The sequence below is a fragment of the Ostrinia nubilalis genome, chromosome 21 (assembly GCF_963855985.1).
Source record: "Ostrinia nubilalis chromosome 21, ilOstNubi1.1, whole genome shotgun sequence".
Classification (NCBI taxonomy): domain Eukaryota; kingdom Metazoa; phylum Arthropoda; class Insecta; order Lepidoptera; family Crambidae; genus Ostrinia; species Ostrinia nubilalis.
This window is the reverse complement of record NC_087108.1, coordinates 1,711,964-1,730,677: the sequence shown is the minus strand read 5'-3', so window position 1 is coordinate 1,730,677 and position 18,714 is coordinate 1,711,964. Positions and strand designations below refer to the sequence as shown.

Here is an 18,714-nt window from a genome sequence, read left to right as displayed (position 1 = left end):
TTGTCACCACCGTATTAGTTATTCATGCCAAAGGAAGGAATGACAATAATAATAATATCAATGTCATTATGACTGGTCCACTTCAGTTTCAGTGTCAGATAACATTTTAGTTACCAAACCTATCTGCAAGTCTTATGCCTATAGTCAGAGGAAGACGTGTTGCACAGTCATAGGTGGAAGAAACAAAAATACTGTCAACCTACGCTACAGTCTTAATAAAGATCGTCGTCATAATGGTCACAGTACGCTGCGCACGCGTCGCATCATCTCATCAGCTGTTACTACAGTGTCTGGCGTGGGGCCAGCTGTGTGGTGACGTCACACGCTACGATTCACACGTCACCGCTGTTCGTAAGCCGTACATAGACCAAACATATTTTCTAGACTTGGTATTTTAGAACTGGCGACTTATTTATTTATTTCAGTGACTGTATTGTCACTCTGTCTTGCAAAAATCATGGATAAGGAGATTGCAGCTAGTTGTCAATCGTTGCATGCTCACGCTACGTGCATATCCACGGTCTTGACACGAAAAAGCGATTAGCGTCTGGCTAGCATGGGAGTGTGGCCAAATCCCCCATTAGCCTTTGATAAATTAAAGAGGGTCCTTCTCCTGTACTACTCATAGAACTAATTTTATTTTTGCAAGTAGGCTTTTAAAAAGCACTTTTACACGTCCCAGTATTAATCCTACCACTGCTTTGGAACAATAAATGGGCCAGTGCTGAGAAGAAGCAGCACAAGAAACTCAGTCACTACTAGTAAAGACTACTTAAATGAGACCTAGTGATGGTAATAACATACATACATTTTATAAAATAAAATAAATTAAAAAGAGAGTCTTTATCCTGCAGTGGAGACTAAATGACCTAACAATGGTGATAACATACGAATTTATTATTATGTACAATAACTTTGTGCACTTAGCCCAATTATTAACCCAATTTGTAATGCAAAGAAATTTTTCGCCACTTGCTTTTGGCTTCGTGAGTCATGCAACTGGGGCAAAACGTCGATTTAATAATAAATTAAGTGTGCTCATGTCGGTTTACCTTTTCTAGGTATAACCTGAAGCCACACGGTGTATTTTAGCTTTAAACTATATAAGGTACCCGTAGTTTTCTTACTGACCACATACATAGCTGGGCATTAACTCGTTAATCCGTTAATCGTTAATTAACGAAGTTAACATTTCTATTAACGGATTAACTTTTAAGTTAACTTAAAAAAATGTTAACGGACTCGTTAACTTCCGTTAAATTATCCTAAGTCCGTTAATCGTTAATCCAGTACCTACTATTTACCAAAAAAATACAGCAGGCACGCTGAAAAACGCTAGAAAAACGCGTTCTGACAAGTACGTTCGGGCATCCAGAATTCCAGAACCCAAAACAAGTTTTTGTAACCAGATCACTAACGACACTTGTTAGTATGTGTGGGACAACTCTTGCAACTGAATTTAAGACCAGTTTTCCTGAACCGATTGAGCTGAAATTTGGTATACTTATGTAAGTACGATGACAATGCAATGTTATGGTACCATTGAGCTGGTCTGATGATGGAGTCATGAGGTGGCCATAGGAACTCCTAAATGAAACGGCGGCATCGCATCGAATTTGGGTTCGTTGGATTTGTCTTTTCGAGCACTTTAGTACTAGATGATGTCCAGGGTCCTGATGATGGAGTCAGGAGGTGGCCATAGGAATTCCTAAACGAAACGGTGGAAACTTATCGAGTTTCGGTTTGCTGGATTTGTCTTTTCGAGCACTTTGGTGCTAAATTGTATTGTAATTGAACCAAGGCTCTGAGATTGAGATACTTATCTACTACTAAAAAGTGAATAAAATTAAATAATTAAAAAACTTTTTTAAAAACAAGCTTTTATTCTGAAATGCAGTTGTACTTAAAACGAAAAAAATAATTGTACTTATGCAAGGTTCAAATAATTTCGAAAGCTTGTAGCGCAAACATAAAAGAGGAACAAATTTCATGCGCAATACAAGCTTTCGAAATTATTTGAACCTTGCATACAATTATTTTTTTCGTTTTATCATCACGTGTTAACGGATTAACGATTAACGTTAACTTGCGTTAAATCTTGCGAAATGTAACGTTTTAACGTTTAACGAAGTTAATTTTTTTATTAACGGTTTAACGATTAACGAAGTTAACTATTTGATTAACGGTGCCCAGCTATGACCACATATTATCCTGGGCAGCACGGGAGCGGTGCCTTACAACCACTGCCATACAAACCGTCTCACCTGATGGAAGGTTACGTGGTTTAAGAAGAAGCATGCTTGCTCAGTAAATATCTATTCAGTTGAGTCTTAAATGCAGTTTAAATAGATGACGACAGCAATGGGAAGGAGATTTCCTTGATTTTACAACGCAGAAGAAAATCTTACAAATATTTTTCCGTCGACGTTTCACGCCAAAACCGATGTTACAATTTCAGTGACTTACTTAGGTAATGGAAATAGAGAAAGGCATATGGTATGAAAAGTAGTTTGGCGTAACAATAATTTTACATTATAAGGTGATGAATTACACATTGAGCTACTTAATTATCTGTGACAGACCTAAACCCACATACATGAAGTCAATTTATAAGCTAGGTATCTAAATATATTAACTCAAAGGTGACTGACTGACTAACATAGTGATCTATCAACGCACAGTCCAAACAACTGGACGGATCAGGCTGAAATTTGGCATGCAGGTAGACGTTATGACGTAGGCATCCGCTAAGAATGGATTTTACGAAACTCCACTCCTAAGTGGGTAAAACGGGATCCACGCGTACGAAGTCGCGGGCGGCCGCTAGTATAACACTAAAGGTGTTTTAATATCAAGGTTAGCTATAATTACCTGTATATGGTTTCAAAGACAAGACGCAATTTAAAATAATATTATGTAAAACCTCTAGACAATAAATATTCAACAAAATCTCAAAAGGCGGGAATTGCCGGAGCTTTCAAAGCTGCGAATGTCAATTAGAAGCTCATCCCAGGTTTAGCATAAACATTACGTAGGCAATTAGGTGGACAGGCCCTGCCTAGGGATGGCAAGGGCAAAAAATAGAGTACTCTTTTGAAAAAAAGAAAGAAAGAAACAATTATTGCTATGGACATCACATAAAGGACAAAAAAGGTAAATAAAAAAAAGACAGAGAACACAAAACATAACAATGGAAGAGAATGTGAACTGAGCAGTGCCACCCTGTCGGACCGCGATGCCCGATCGCAATGGGACCCCACTCAGCATATGCCGTGGCCCACGGTGGGGGAGGCCACGACGCTGGTTTTCAGTGTGCCCCACGCCGAGTGGGAGTCACGGACACTAACCTATACCTTTTCATAAATAATTCCTAGAATTAACTCATAAAACGTTAAAAACTGTGTTACCTTTGTTTTTCTGCGATACCTACCGATTTTCATTTAATTTAAAATCAAGAATTAGTCTTTCAAGTGACGTCAAACGTGGGTTCTTACATATCCAAAGAAATTCATGTTTAATCGTAAAACTGCTCTATTAACAGACACTAGAGTAACTTCGCATGTCATTAGTTTGTTTATTTAAAATCTTCATACACACACACACAAAAACGGTACAAAAAGGCAATTCTCTACCAGCTAACCTTAGTTTAAACATGTTTGCTTGATAATTAATGAATGTAATTAGATTTAGAGTGACGTTATTTACGTGAATAAGTCTTATTTACTTCTCGTACCTAAATTATTATATAAAATGTAAATCAACCGTGTAATATCTCTATTTTATTATCTTTTACGAGACATTAACGACATAAAACATTAAACTCCCATTTCCTTGCCAAATTATTTTAATTATTAACCAGTGATAAATGTATTGATATCATCAAATCACCTAACGTTTAAATAACTGTGTAAATTAAATTTTAATTTAATATCGTTAAACCTACATGATTTTTATACGCATAAAGCGACGGATTAACATATACAAAGTACTTTTTATAAACTATCAAGATTCATTAATTCCTCTAAAATTCTGTAGAGCGATAGAAATCTATGACGTCACATATTAAAAAACATAGTTGACACTTTGACATTTAGGCTGGAATGCACCATCTTACTTTAACTTTAACAAACATCAAAAGTCTGTCAAACTCTATACAAAAAACACCGGTTATGGTTATAATAACTGTAAAGTAAGATGGTGCAACCCAGCCATAAATAATTTTATGTTTTACAAATAACCAATTAAAATATACCTACCTTCTTAAAATATCACAAAATTCTAATTACATAGTCAATAAAAACAGTGCGTGCTTAATTAGACGCATTTGCGTAACTAGCTTTCTCTTTGTCTATCCTTCGAATATGCAATAGATGTAGAAGTTAGGTATTAAAATAAGTGGTTATCCGGTACAATATGATGCAATTCAGCGCTTCAATAATATTGCAAGCGATTCTCAATCTTGGTTCCGTTTATTTACAATACAGAGTCGAAAATTACTAATAACAGTCTCATACTGGTGTTCTAGAAGTTTCTAGCAGTAAATGTAGCTTAGGATTTCAGAAGTTGTGACTTGTGACCCAGATATTGAACGTAGTGACCCGACAATACTACAGGGTGATGTTCCCTCGCCACAGTCACAGTACCAAATTTTTTTTATAAATATTCAAAAGAGGCAACGACGTCACGGGAGCTAAGTGACTGGCTGGGTGATAGGACCTTTTCAAAATCGGAACGCATTTTTAGGTTGATTCATAGATTTTTCCAGCCGGCCAGAAGTTTTTCTTTAAAATATTTTTACAACAATTTAACTTCATTCCTGAAGCTTCTTTTGTTATTATTAGAAGCATTTTTGACGATTAATTAATTTTTTCGTTGCTCGTATGGATTTTTGTCACCAAAAAGGTTAATAAATATCGGAACTCTTTCTTTGTAGCCATCGCCGAAACAAAAAACAATTCAACATTTTGAAATAAGAACACTGTTGCGGCTGATTTATTTTTTACCAACCAGGGTGTAACGTAAAATTCGTTGCCAAAAAGGCTAAAATACTAACGTTAGCTGTTCTGTGCTGGCCGGCGAATCGCGTCCATCCCGACATCTCACCACCCCATCGGGTACACTCATGCAACACCACTGTAGCTCACTGCACACGAAAAAAACCCGAAAACGGACACTATGCACTATAACATTTTAGTTGCAACACAAATATTTACAAAGAACAGTGTACGGAAGCGGTATGTAGGTATATTCCGGGTATTTCAAGATGCGAGGCGCGCTCTCGGAGCGATCGCCATGTTGGTTTGGGGGGCGATTCGCGCGCGCGCCAAATATGACACGGTGTTGCCAGGAAAATGTTTTTACCCTTTGGCTTGGTAAAATTTAGGGTGGGTTTTTAAATCTGTGTAATTTTTTTACAATTTTTAAAGAAAAATATTCTGAATATTAAAAGTAGTAGTACAAGTAAACTGCCGCCTAGTTGTATCGCATAGGCAGACTACTACATCAGACGTTGCGGGCGCGATCCCCTACAATCTAGCATTTTGTGTGCATGAATTTATTTTTTAGCCTGTTTTTAAAATGTAACTTTTTATCTTTTGTTAACTGGCACTCATATTAAGTTTTGCGTAGTTTGGGATAGGATTTTGAGCACAAAATGTCGAAGAATATTTATTTATCTGTAATTCCTTTAATAATCGATTAGTCATTTAAAAGCAACTGAGAGAACTGTGCATTTTCATGCGATACTGTTGATTTTCATAAATGAATAAATATTAAAGTATAATGTAAAAAAATAAGAATGTTAAAATAACTAATATTACTACAAGAATATGAGACTCTACCTACTTAATATTATTTTATGAAACGCAAAACGAAGATGATTTTTTCTTATTGCACTACATTTCTAAGACCGCCCGTAAGTACCGTAGCACATTTACCTATGTTAAAACTATTTCTACTAACCTATCCCACTCACAAAATATTACCCCAAAAACAAAATAAATGGTAATCCAATCCGCCACCTGGCCACCCCACAACGCATGCGCGGTTTCCCGCCACTGCAATACGACGTCGTATAAAACATGCGCCTATTTTTATTTCTTTGCGCCTTTGAGTGACGTCTATTACGTCTCTTGGTAAATAACTACAAATTCGACCTATTTGGACGCACTTTTTGCTTTGTCTGTCTGTCTCTGTGTACTGGGACTTATAATTTAGGTACTAGTGCTACTAGGGGATGTTTTAAGGTATTGTCTTCAAATCTTCTTAGCACTGGCCTATTTATTGTCCTGAAGCAGTGGTAGGGTTAATATTGGGACGTGTAAAAGTGCTTTTTATAAGCCTATTTGCAAAAATAAATGAGTTTTATGAGTTTTTTTTTAAATAAAAGATAAGTGGTGTAATCTACATTTAGTCCAGTCAATGAATGCCTTAACGACGGTGTAGAGAGAAATCCCTGGAACACAATTTCTGACCTCGGGACTTTATTTAGACTAGTTATGAGGTGAACATAGTAAAAGTCCCCGCCCTTAGCCCTTGAGCCGGCGGGGAGAGGGGGGTTTAAAGGTACCACTTTTCGGTTTTCCGCTTAATCCTCGAAAACTATGCGTCCTAGTGACATGGCTACTATGAACCAAAAAAAGCTTATTCAATTTGCTACAGGTGAGATAGTCAAGTTTTTCTATATCTTGTATAGTTTTCGCGGCATCTGCTCTAGAAGGTCTATAATATTGGAAATTTTAATTTTGTCTTACATGTTCCCATCAGGAGAAAATCGACTAAATAAACATTAAGCAAACATTATAGACATGCAGGAGCATGTTAAGCCTAGTTCCAGGGAGGGGACTGCATCGTGCGTATATTTAGACGAACTAATTGGAGCCACTTTTGACTCCTCATCACTCAAAAATCACTGTGCATTAACACTTCAAATTAGGCTCATGTGTTGAGACTTGCAAGATAAACATCAGCTTCAAATTTCATAAATATACCTCAAACGGTTATTTAGGTATTGACGTTCAAAAATCGACATTTAGGACACTAAATCTATCTATCACCTGTGAAATGTTAAAATTTACTGGTTTTTTATTTGTTCCTTTGTATTTACACAACTACCTATCTGGATGCCAAATTTGAACCTTCAAGGTCATCTGAAAGTGGTTAGAATTTGGGCTTATAGGTCAGCCATGTAGATTTTTAGACGTCAATACCTAAAGAACCGTTTGAGGTATATTTATAAAATTTGAAGCTGATGTTTATCTTGCAAGTCTCAATATATGAGCCAAATTTGAAGTGTTAATGCACAGTACTTTTTGAGTGATGAGGAGTCAAAAGTGGCTCCAATTGGTTCGTCTAAATATACGCACGGTGCAGTCCACTCCCTGAAACTAGGCTTAACATGCTCCCGCATGTCTAGAATATTAGCTAAATGTTGATTTAGTCGATTTTCTCCTGATGGAAACATGTAAGACAAAAATAAAATTTCCAATGTTACAGACCTTCTAGAGCAGATGCCGCGAAAACTATACAAGATATAGAAAAACTTGACTATCTCACCTGTAGCAAATTGAATAAGCTTTTTTTGGTTCATAGTAGTCATGTCACTAGGACGCATAGTTTTCGAGGATTAAGCGAAAAACCGAAAAGTGGTACCTTTAAAGCCCCCTCTCCCCGCCGGCTCAAGGGCTAAGGGCGGGGACTTTTGCTATGTTCACCTCCTAACTAGTCTAAATAAAGTCCGGAAGTCAAAAATTGTGTTCCACGGATTTCCATCTATAATGCTTTATTGACTGGACTAATTACAAAAGCCAGTTGTGTTTTAATTATTTGCTGTTATGGATAAAAGTTATTAGGTTGATCGTCAGTTAATTAATTGTGACGTGTCAATCTGTAGTTAGCTTGACATTTTAATTGATTTTGTGTAAAAATGATGATTTAAAAAATGGCTTATATTAATTAAATCATTTTCCATGTTTTGTTTATAAACTAATATGTTTAGCACTTAAATAAGGTTGCATTATTTAAGCAAAATTAATAAAACAATTTTATGACTTCACATAACATCTTTAACCTTCTCGAGTCGAAATCGAAAAGTTGTCTATAGCCACCTGGCCCTAAGACCTCTAAATCCGGCCCTGGGCCAAAAATAAACCCAAATAATCTTATCATTAAATAAAAATGACGTCCAGGATGGATTAACAGCTCTGCCTAATATTTGATAGCGATTGCAGTTATCAATTAATCGTCTTATTTCACAAACGGGGTTATTTACAAGATTAACTTGATTAATTAAAATTCATGCGTAAATTCTAATCATTAGCTTATTAACAGGTTAGCTAGAAATTTCGAAGACGTATTTCTCTCTTGAATATAAAATTCAAACTTCTTGACCCGATAGACTTCAGTTGTCCAGCAGTGGACGTCATTTGGCTGAAACAAACGATCGAACGAAACTGCCCCCTTAGACAAAACGCACTTTTTGATCGAATCGAAAATCGAATCCGTCAAAACTCCATACAAAAAAGGGACTTTTCGACCACTTTTCGACTGGTTTGCGATTATAATTTGCACTTTGTCTAGACCCACTGATATTTCCATAATGTCAATTTGAACAGTGTTCAACGCGCGTTTAACTTTTTGTATTTAGCCCTACATTTCATATAGGAAGGTGAATAGGAGGTAAATCAATCTTTCAATAAACTTATAAAGAATCCTAATAGAAATGAGAAATGTTGTTAACAGTTTATTCATGAAAATTAATCGAAATTAAAATCCTTACAAAAACTTTCTCTACTTGTCTTCCTCGCTCGTGCTCTCCGAGCTTCCATTAGAGCTTTCGCTGGAGCTTTCGCTGGAGCTTTCGCTGGAGCTTTCGTTGGAGTTTTCGTTGGAGCTTTCGTTGGAGTCTTCGTTGGAGCTTTCGGTAGAGTTTTCGTTGGAGCCTTCGCTGGAGCCTTCACCGCTGCCAGCCTCTTCGGGGTCCCAGTCGAAGTTGATGCCGGTCAGCTGGTAGTACCAGTCGTGGTAGTAACCGGCGCGAATGAAACCTGGGAAGGGTTTCTTAGTTTGTTATAACGTCATTACCAAGAGGCTCAGATTAATAAAGCCCAAGGGGTAATCGAATTGATGTGAAATTACGATATTAAACACAATAGGTAGACATCTACGAGTAATTATATTGATGCAAAAAACTGTAATGCAAGTCAATGTTAAGACTCAAGATTTTGTAGTTCAAAAATAAATTTTGTTTTTAAATGGCAAAAAAATGTGGTACGAATATGAAATAAATAGTGTAATAAATAGATTTACATAAATTTTAAAATGTTACAAGTCACGTCCTGGTATTCACGATAATCTAATCTCTCTCCCTTTTGCTGAACTATGTTCATATATATGTATTCATAAGTAGGTAAGTATCATACAATTGAACTTGGTTCCCATTTTATGTTTTGGTGGGATTTATGACTAGCAGAAGCGCAATAGGGACTTTAATTCTGTGTCAGACCGAAATTTAAACACGAGCAAAAGGTAGTGAGTAGCAGTCGAGTCATAACTTACCAGCCGGAAAGTCAGTGTGGCAGCCAGTAGCGGAGACGAAGGAGGTGACACCTACAACTGACAGCTGGCCGTCCACATCAACCACCGTCAGGGGACCGCCGCTGTCACCCTGCGCACACGCAAGTGGTGATAAAACAACAATATACCTACTTAGGCTGGGTTGCACCATCTTACTTTAAATATAACAAACATCTGTCAAACTTGATACAACAAGCACCAGCTGTCGTTATAGATACGGTTAAAGTTAGGTGGTGCAACTCAGCCTTAATAATTATAATGAAGATGGACCTAAGATACGGGACTGTTTCCACATCTCTGTGTAGCCAGGATCTACTGCTTGACCGCTAATAAAACCCAACCGATGAAGGTCAAGTTTGTCCCGAGGGAAAGCTAAACTGTCATTGGACCCGTAACGAAATTAATTAAAAGAATAAAGGAAGGGGTTGAAGTTAAAGGTCAACTTTTCTCCAGTGTAAAGCGGATAACAGGTAAGATAGCCAGTTCCTCTGTGATTGAGGATTTCGGATGAAGCTTGCTGCACTCTTAGCCTGATTATCACTTTCCATCAGGTGAATCCAGGCCAAGAACTTCTCTTCTTCTTCTTGTCGTGTCGACAACAAACCTACACAGCATCAGCCCAAAACTCCGCTACAAGAGTGGCGTTCTCAGTAGCCTTCTCTGATGTGGGTAAAAATACATCATTCCACATACTCTTGAATTTACTTGAGGCAAATGGAGGATTTAGCGTCGCATCGGCAACGTTTGGGAGGCCATTTGGGGCAGAATTGGTATAATTCTACTCCTATCTTAGATGTATAATATCAAAACATTATTAAATAGTGTACTATATTATGAGCAACTATATTTCATAGGTACTTATAATGAACGTTAAGATTATAAAAATTAAATTATTTTAAAGAGTTCGCGACCTAATGATGTCAGTCTTTATTGCTATACAAAATATGTTACAACGGGTTGGTGAGGTACCTGGCAAGTGGATTGGCTGGACACGTTATACGCGCTGGCGCAAATGGTAGAGTCTTGGATGATGGTGCTGAAGCCGTAGCGCACGCGACAGTAGGAGTTCTCCACGCCTAGCAGGTACACCCAGTTGAGGTTCTCGGGAGACGTGGCTGCAGGTTACAGGGAAAGAATTACAAAAGGCACCGTTCATAAAGTACTAAAAAGAGGAAGGCGTTGAATAACTTAAAAGCCACGCTGGTTCGAATCTCACCGCCACTCAACTTTTGTAGTGAGCTCACTCGTAACACAAGTATATTTAGCCTACATTTTAAAATAAACAACAAAAAATAAAACATTCGATATTTTTACACAAAGAAAAATACAAATAAATAATCAACGCCAATTTATTTTGCTACACAAATTGTTTATCTCAAAGCTTCGTTTGGCATTATCATTTTTTTACGACTGCCTTGCTCTGCATAAAAAAACTTACCGTTACTGATAGATTCGCGGGAATGTAATTAAAGTTACAGATTTTATCTTTGCGGACATCTACAGCTGAATTACAGAGCGAAGTGAAGTGCAGCACTAAAAAGAGCAGCTAACGCTGTCTAAAGCCTGGTCCGTGAGCACGTAGAATTTTGTCCAATGACCCCAAGCTACCCATCTTTATCGCTCGCGCGTAATTAATTATGTTGCTGTTGCGCTCGCACACTCACTGCGGGCGCCCGTCACACAGTCGCGACAGCAATATAATTACAGTACCTATATAATAATCTACTGTGATAATTACGCGCGAGCGATAAGGATGGGTAGCTTGGGGTCATTGGACAAAATTCTATGTGCTCACGGACCAGGCTTTAGTGGTCAAGCTACAGCCATATTGTTTTTACAGATTTCGTTGGTTTGCTAATTGGTTGGTTAGTACGGGCACATTACCAATGAGTTACTGTACGGGTTTTGTTTATGTGCGCTGTCCCCATTTCGCTGCGGACTAAATACAAGGCACAACTGTATGGTGTGGTCAAGCTATGGGTGCAGCTGTTGGTGTGGTCAAGCTGTATGTACCTGGTATCTTAAACAGTCACTCACCTTGAGTCCAGAGCAGCCCCCAGCCACTGGCAGTCAACTGCACGCGGTCGTAGCTCTTGTCCTTGTCGGCTGAGCGCTGGATCCTCACGGGCTTGATGAGGTCTGCGGAAGATAGTCAAGGTTATATCCAATAGCATAAATAAAACAGTTACAAGTATGTAACCACATAATTCATTGCTTCACGTGATTACATATACATAAGCCCTAGCAGTACTCGTAGTGAGTAGGAGAGGTAGACCATCATCGGCTGCTGATTATTACAGATACAGATTTTTAATTTTATTTGCATCACCATAATTTTTCTCTATAAGGCCTATAGTGAGGAAAATGCAACGTGGAACGTCCACCCAAGGTTGAGCGACCCTTTTACATTACCTACTAACCGTTCAATATGGAAAGCAGTGGACGTCCTGTGACTGAAATGGTCTATAACACACCTATAATGACCATATTGTTAAATAAAGTAAATAAGGCTTAAAGCTAAACAGATCATTATTTATTTAAGACTGACGGGCACATCAAATAGAAGAGAGAAGGATCTACTAATAAATTGGTCAAGTCCAAAGGTAAAATTGGGGGGGAGGCCGGGGAATGGTCTTGGTGGTAATTGCTGACGTAGTGAGGTCAGCATTGCCTACAAAATGCCAAGAAACCATCTGCTGTGTTAAGTAGTGAAACACCGATGTAGCAGAACCCCGGCCAGTCCGCGTCATCCACGTCCTCGTCGTCCACCCTGGGACCTGCTGCAGCCACGCTCTGCGTGCCCACTACCTAGACTTGCAGCTGAGCTGAGGATGCAGGGCGAAAGGCGAGTATTCTGCGCCTGAAAACAGAATCCCATCACTAGGGAGGATACCCGGAAAAAACCATCCAGAAGCTCTGAGGTGGCAGCCCCACCACTGGACTAGGGTACAGCAGGTTAATCACCCACTTGCCCGAAAATACTCGATTAACGAAACGAACACATCAGAAAACCGGACCGATCTTGGGACATAGGACCATAAGTCAAGTCAAGTCAAAGGTGAAATTGAATGATGTTGATGTTCTCACCAGTATACTCGACAGGCCTCCTCAGCTTGATGACGCCGATGTCATTGGGCTGCACCACACCGGGGAAGGCCTCGTTGTAGCTGGGATGGTTGTAGTACTCCGTGGACTCCTGGATGAGAGCCGGGCGAGTCAGGTTGACGGTGCCGAAGCGGAGGACCAGGGAGACGCGGCTGGAGGTATACAGAAAGATGTCATTGCGAACGAGTGTAAGCCTAACTGGTTCAGGTCTCATTCCAACGCTATGACAATAATACTACTTCGTTCTGAGTCCAATTTTCAGTAGGGAGACACAGCGTAAAACTCATAGCAGACTGCACTCAGGAGGATTTAATGAATGCTGCTGACAACGCCACTCTTGTAGCGGAGTTTTGGGCTAACACTGTGTACGTTTGTTGTCGACACGATAAGAAGAAGAAGATAGCAGACTTATCAACTCGGAAAGGGATCAACAACGTACGTATCGCCTTCCGGGAGCTATCATCGCCTTTCGCGAGCTGTCATCCCCTTTCGCGAGCTGTCATCGCCTTTCGCGCGCTGTCAATTGCGAGGCGAGCCGTTTATGTTCGGTGCGGTTAAGTATCAAAACCAGTGTGCTTCAAATTCGCACCATTGAAGCCATTAGACAGAATAATAATAAGTATGCTTTGCAGTATGGAGTTTCATACAAAGAACTGACTGCCTCGAGTTGATACGGTTACGATCCCTTTCCGGGTTGATAAATGTGCGACGTTTTTTCAAGCCCACTTACGCAGCAGTGCAGTGAGCAGCAGTCAGCGCCCACTCGTGGTGGATGAGGGAGGCTCCGCACGAGGATACACCCCCACCGGGGTTCACCATCCTCAGGGAGATCTGGTGAGGGATCTGGCCCTCTTGTGCCTCCCATCCTGAGACGATGCGGGCAGCGCCTGGAGGGAAAAGCAATAGTTTATTTATTTTTCTACACATTCGATCGATCGATATCGCCGGCGCTATCAAAGGCCAATGACAAGTCGAGCGACCAATGACAGTTCACGCGACCTGTCGTTTCCCTATGATCGCACCGTGATCGCGCCGGCGATGGCGATCTGCACGCGTTGGTGTGGTTGAAGCATTACACTATCATTACAGGTGAGACCTAATGCGATAGCACAACTTTAAGTTTTAACCGCTTCTGTGGTTTAGTGGTCCCATTATGCTTCCAGATGTTCTGGGTTCGATTCCCAGAGGGTGCAAATTTTCCTGCTCGGTTTGGATGGTGGTAACGCTTATTCTGTCTAAGAGCTCTTAAGTCTGGCTATATTGCATATTAGCCACCACCATCTTACTTTTAAATAAGTCTGTCGCCACAACAATAAAACTGAAAATATTGGAGACAAGACAGCCAGTTTCTCTACTCAGTTGAAGATTAAGAGTGAAGCTCGCTTCCGCCTTTCAGACTGATCATCGTTTTTTAAGTCAATCATATTATGAGATGCAGGCCAAGAGCTCTTTCATCGTGGATGTCTTTTGGGTATTAAGTTTTAACCAGGATTTTATGAATAAGATGATACATTCTTAAAACTTACCTCGTGCAACCTCAGGGAAGGTCAGCTCATCTCCGGCAAATGCCTGCAAAGTACAAAAAAACAATAGAAGGTAGACCAATAACTACTTATAGCAGGCATTAAAGTAGGTATATACCCTACAAATGTTGCTTGTTCTACCCGCCAATTAGATTTTGTCTCGTTTGTGAACTCCCAATTTAAATCGTCAAATGATTTCTTATCTACGAATGTAATTCATAAAATTATTAATCTACACAGCACGTGATTTTATTTAGATAACGTAGTTTATAATTTGATGATTAGGTAAGTGTATTTATGAAACTTCGTATTCAATTCTATTAAAGGTAGAGTCAATTCTGGGAACATTCCACACTGGAGTTTCAGTTACATTCCATAATTATTGGAGTGTTGGTTACATTCCATACTGGAGTGTTGGTTACATTCCACACTGGAGTTCATACACTTTATTTCTTTCCGTTAATAATCTACGGCAACGCTCTCCTTGAACCACCCCAAGAATATTTATGACATAGGTATTCCGAAATCGCAAAATAACATTTGTCACAGATATAGGATAGGCATTCTTACAAAAAATGCAGCACGAAGTAACTCTATCATGAATGTTACTTTGTCTAAGGCTGAGTTGCACTACTTAACTTAACCGTAACTTTAACAATAACCGGTGTTCTTTGTACGGTTTTCGACAGATTTTTGACATTTGTTAAAGCTAAAGTAAAATGGTGCAACCCAATCTAAGCGTTCAATTAGATGTAACTTTAACGAATCGAAATCTTTTAACGAGTGTTACATTATCCTACAGGCACAAGTTTTAAAATAAATTACCGGAGCTCCAGCCACTGCCAACACTAACACAATATATCCCCACATGGTGACGAAAGCAAGCTGTAAATGGATGCCCTGCTCGCTTTTATACTGGTGATAATTGTAATTAAACTGATTAACTGATAACGCAAAGGATTATCCTAATTTTCACTGGCACAAAATACCAATACTTACCTACCTAAGTACGTAGATGCGGCGTTCAAGGCCTGCGTAAAAAATAATTTGGAATTTTGTGATAAAATTATGTTTATTAGTTGAGGAACCGTTTTCTACCGGTCCGGCGTCAACGGTTCGAATGGAAATCGAATCATGCGCGCTCTTGAGCACGTAAATTAGTTGGGTTTTTATTGGCGGTCAAGCTGTAGATCCTGGCTACACAGGAGTTGAGTTGAACAAACATCAGGTCTGAAAAATTTAGGAAGTATAGGCGAAATCCTCCATTTGGTTCTGTAAAATTGTAGTTGTATTCCTGCAGTGGAGAGTAAATGACCTGATGAATGATGATGATAATAATGAAAGTTCTTTTTCTTTAGTTACTATTTCCAAAGGTAGTTCTTTTTTGAGTCATTTTATTTATTTATTTGAACACCAACAAGGTTACATTTTTGTATATATATCATTTTTTGCCATGAAAATAATAGGTAACAAGCTGTAGGCACTAAGTAAATAAATGTAAGCTAAATATAGCTTTAAGCAGACAGCTGTGAAGATCCGCAAAACTTATTATTATGCATGACGAGGATAAATAAATCTAATCAAGCAACGATAAACTCTGTAAAAACCAGTGGACTATCTGTTTGTACCGATAATAACTTGGCCTAAAGTTGTGACAAATGTCTTAAGTAGGAAGCAATCGCTCATAACCTTAAGCCCGCCACACACGGATATCTTGAAGCAGCTAATATTAATAGCTTCAAGCTGCGACTGCATAGCAAACTACAGTATTCTACGTACACACAAACACGGAACCGCTTGAGCAGTTGTGTCAGCACAGAAATTTCGTCATGTGGTCAAGTAGTCACCAGGAATACAATGACTACTCGAGCTGGCGACTACTTTAGGGTAGTTATAGCGCTCCTTTATTGGTTGGGTTTTATGGCGGTCAAGCTGTAGATCCTGGCTACACAGCAGTTACAGTGGTGGGAACGAGAGGTGGGAATAATCCCGTTTTGGCGCAGTTACCTCCGCCCGCGCTCTTCATTCGAAGTCGCGCGCGCCAACTGCTCCAGCAGTTATTTATCAATGGCAGCTTCAAGCTGTTAACTATGACTACCGACTGCAAGAGCGGTCCGTGGATGGCGAGCATAAGCCCGTGTCAACGACCAAGCCATAACGCAACGTTTTCCATTGCTTGCCACTGGTCGGAAACCAAAAATGGAGTAGTACAAGATAGAGACAAAATGGAAATACAGCCCAGTATGAGTTGGGTAAGGTTCGTAGTTTGCAAAGCTTTTGGATTTATGGGTGCCAGCCGACGGGACCCTATTACTCAGACTATGATCCATCCATTCGTCTGTCTCTATTTTTGAAACCGTACTTTAGTAGCTGGAGGACTATGACAACATTTAATAAAAGTAAAAAAAGTGAATATTGTTATTGACATTTTGTCCAGCACATAATTATCCAAACGCCACCTAGTTAAATAATGTATTGTTCTTCATTCTTCTTAGAAAATAAAAATGCATATTTTTTCCTTGCGCAATGTAAGTACCTACTTAACTACATATTTAGGAAATGCAGCCAGAATAATCTCCTAATCAGCTCGTCCAGGATTGAACTACGCCTAGTATTTTAACTTAAAGGACAGTGCCAATCCATGTATGGAAGTTGGACCAAGTGCTGCCCAGAATGAAACCATAGTGCATTTTGTTCCTCAGGCCAATACTAATTTGTAAACCTAAGCGCACTGAAATCTATCCCTGGAGTTAAGAGAAAAAAAGAGTTTTGTTTTGAATTATTTACATACAAAACATCATCGATGTACACGTACTACGCATAAGATTTCGCGTTTGTGGCATTAAATAACACTCGATATGTTGAACTTAACCATACTGCATCCGTACACCTTACTTTAGTACGACTTCGACATTCTTTATAAGCGATCAAGCGCTGTTGCAGTAGTTTGGTTACTTGACAGAAATTAATTATTTCCAAAATGGAGCAAGAAGTTTTAGCTTAAAATAACTTTAATAATCGATTGTAATACACCAATAAATTGAGTTTTTGCAAGGATGGAGAACTAAAACTTCTTGCTTCATTTTGGAAATAATGAATTTCTGTCAACTTACCAAACAATTAAATCAGCTCTAGATCGTTTATAAAGAATGTCTAAATCGCATTAAAGTAACGTGTACGGATGCAGTATGGTTAAGTTCAATATAGCGAGTGTTATTTAATGCCATAATCGCGAAATCTTACGCGTAGTACGTATACATCGATGATATTTTGTATGTAAATAATTCAAAACAAAACTCTTTTTATCTCTCAACTCCAGGGACAGATTTCACTGCGCTTCGGTTTACACAATAGTATAGGCCTGAGGAACAAAATGCACTATGGGTTGATTCTGGGCAACACTTGGTCCAGACCCTGGCACTGTCCTTTCGACACCGATCTTACTTTTTTGGAAATCGTCCATAGCCGTCGCTTTTTCTGGTAAATAAATGGAAAAACGTCCAATTAGGCGATTGAACTGAACACATTTGTTATCAATAATACCTATCTGACGTCAAATAATCACATTATCGTGGGATATTTGATAATGAAATTGATAAATCAAATCAGTAGCGTGTTAGATGTAACCGGTTGTGACGCTACATAACGTTGTTTAAGATTTTATTTTGTTTTTATTCTTTCTTGGCTCATTCTAAACGAATTTTAAAAAAAAGACAAGATACGATTCTCTACCTATTATTAAGATTACGACGATTTGACACAAAAATTTGATCTCCTTCTTCTTGTGGGGACAAGTCAGGTCCCCACACCTTTTTTGTCCACGGAGTTACTAGTCGATGTATGGGTTTTTTTTTTTGCCAGTGGTCCGTTCAATCGATCCATCGATTTATAGGGTCAGCTTGTCTATCTATCTTCTATCTATATGTATAAATAAAAATGAATTGATGTTCGTTAGTCTGATTAAGAGTAGGCGCACACCGTTGATTTTTCGTCGGCCGATAAGTAGTTTAGTAGGGCTGCTGATCAGTATGGTCATGTATGGGAGTGCGCACACTACGCCGATTCGATTTGGCCGATTCTTCATACAAATTAAAATCGGGCACAACTATCGGCCAACTAAAAATCAACGGTGTGCGCCTACTCTAAAACTCGAGAACAGCTAGGCCGATTGAGCTGATTTTGGTTTTAAAATGTTTGTCGTAGTCCAGGGTAGGTCTAAACGGTGAGCAAATACGCGCGCGATATTGTTTTTCTGTGACAGACAAAATTACACGCGGGCGAAGCCGCGGGCGGAAAGCTAGTTTTAAATATAATTTTGTGATAAATATTATTGGCAGGTAACTAATAGCTCATAAGATAGGCCCCCTTAATTAATGTTTATTGTCTTTGCATATCTTTTTCATAAAGGTTACTAAACCTTTGTTTGTCACCTGTCATCCGCTTTGCAACGGAGGGAAGTCGAACCTTAACTTCGAACTCCTCCTATGTTCTTCTGATTAATTTCGTTGCGGGT

At 39.0% G+C, this 18,714-nt stretch overlaps 1 protein-coding gene across 1 annotated transcript; it reads right to left on the bottom strand.

Moving 5' to 3' along the window:
- Positions 1 to 8,727: 8,727 nt before the first annotated feature.
- Positions 8,728 to 15,093, bottom strand: LOC135082049 (collagenase-like). Its single transcript, XM_063976800.1, has 8 exons — positions 15,027 to 15,093; positions 14,205 to 14,247; positions 13,409 to 13,565; positions 12,661 to 12,830; positions 11,611 to 11,712; positions 10,543 to 10,688; positions 9,556 to 9,664; positions 8,728 to 9,044 (listed from the first exon to the last, which is right to left on the bottom strand). Exons 1-8 carry the CDS (start codon positions 15,069 to 15,071, stop codon positions 8,788 to 8,790), a joined length of 1,029 nt encoding a protein of 342 aa, XP_063832870.1. The 5' UTR covers positions 15,072 to 15,093; the 3' UTR covers positions 8,728 to 8,787.
- Between the last annotated feature and the right edge of the window lie 3,621 nt (positions 15,094 to 18,714).

Bases quoted from the DNA above. Each gene is read 5' to 3' on its own strand.
- LOC135082049 (XM_063976800.1), bottom strand. From the start codon at position 15,071: ATGTGGGGATATATTGTGTTAGTGTTGGCAGTGGCTGGAGCTCCG. The intron at 11,713-12,660 runs GTGAGAACATCA...TATCTTCCGCAG, and splicing joins GAGGCCTGTCGAGTATACTG to ACCTCATCAAGCCCGTGAGG. The intron at 9,665-10,542 runs GTACCTCACCAA...GCGTGTGCGCAG, and splicing joins CCAGCCAATCCACTTGCCAG to GGTGACAGCGGCGGTCCCCT.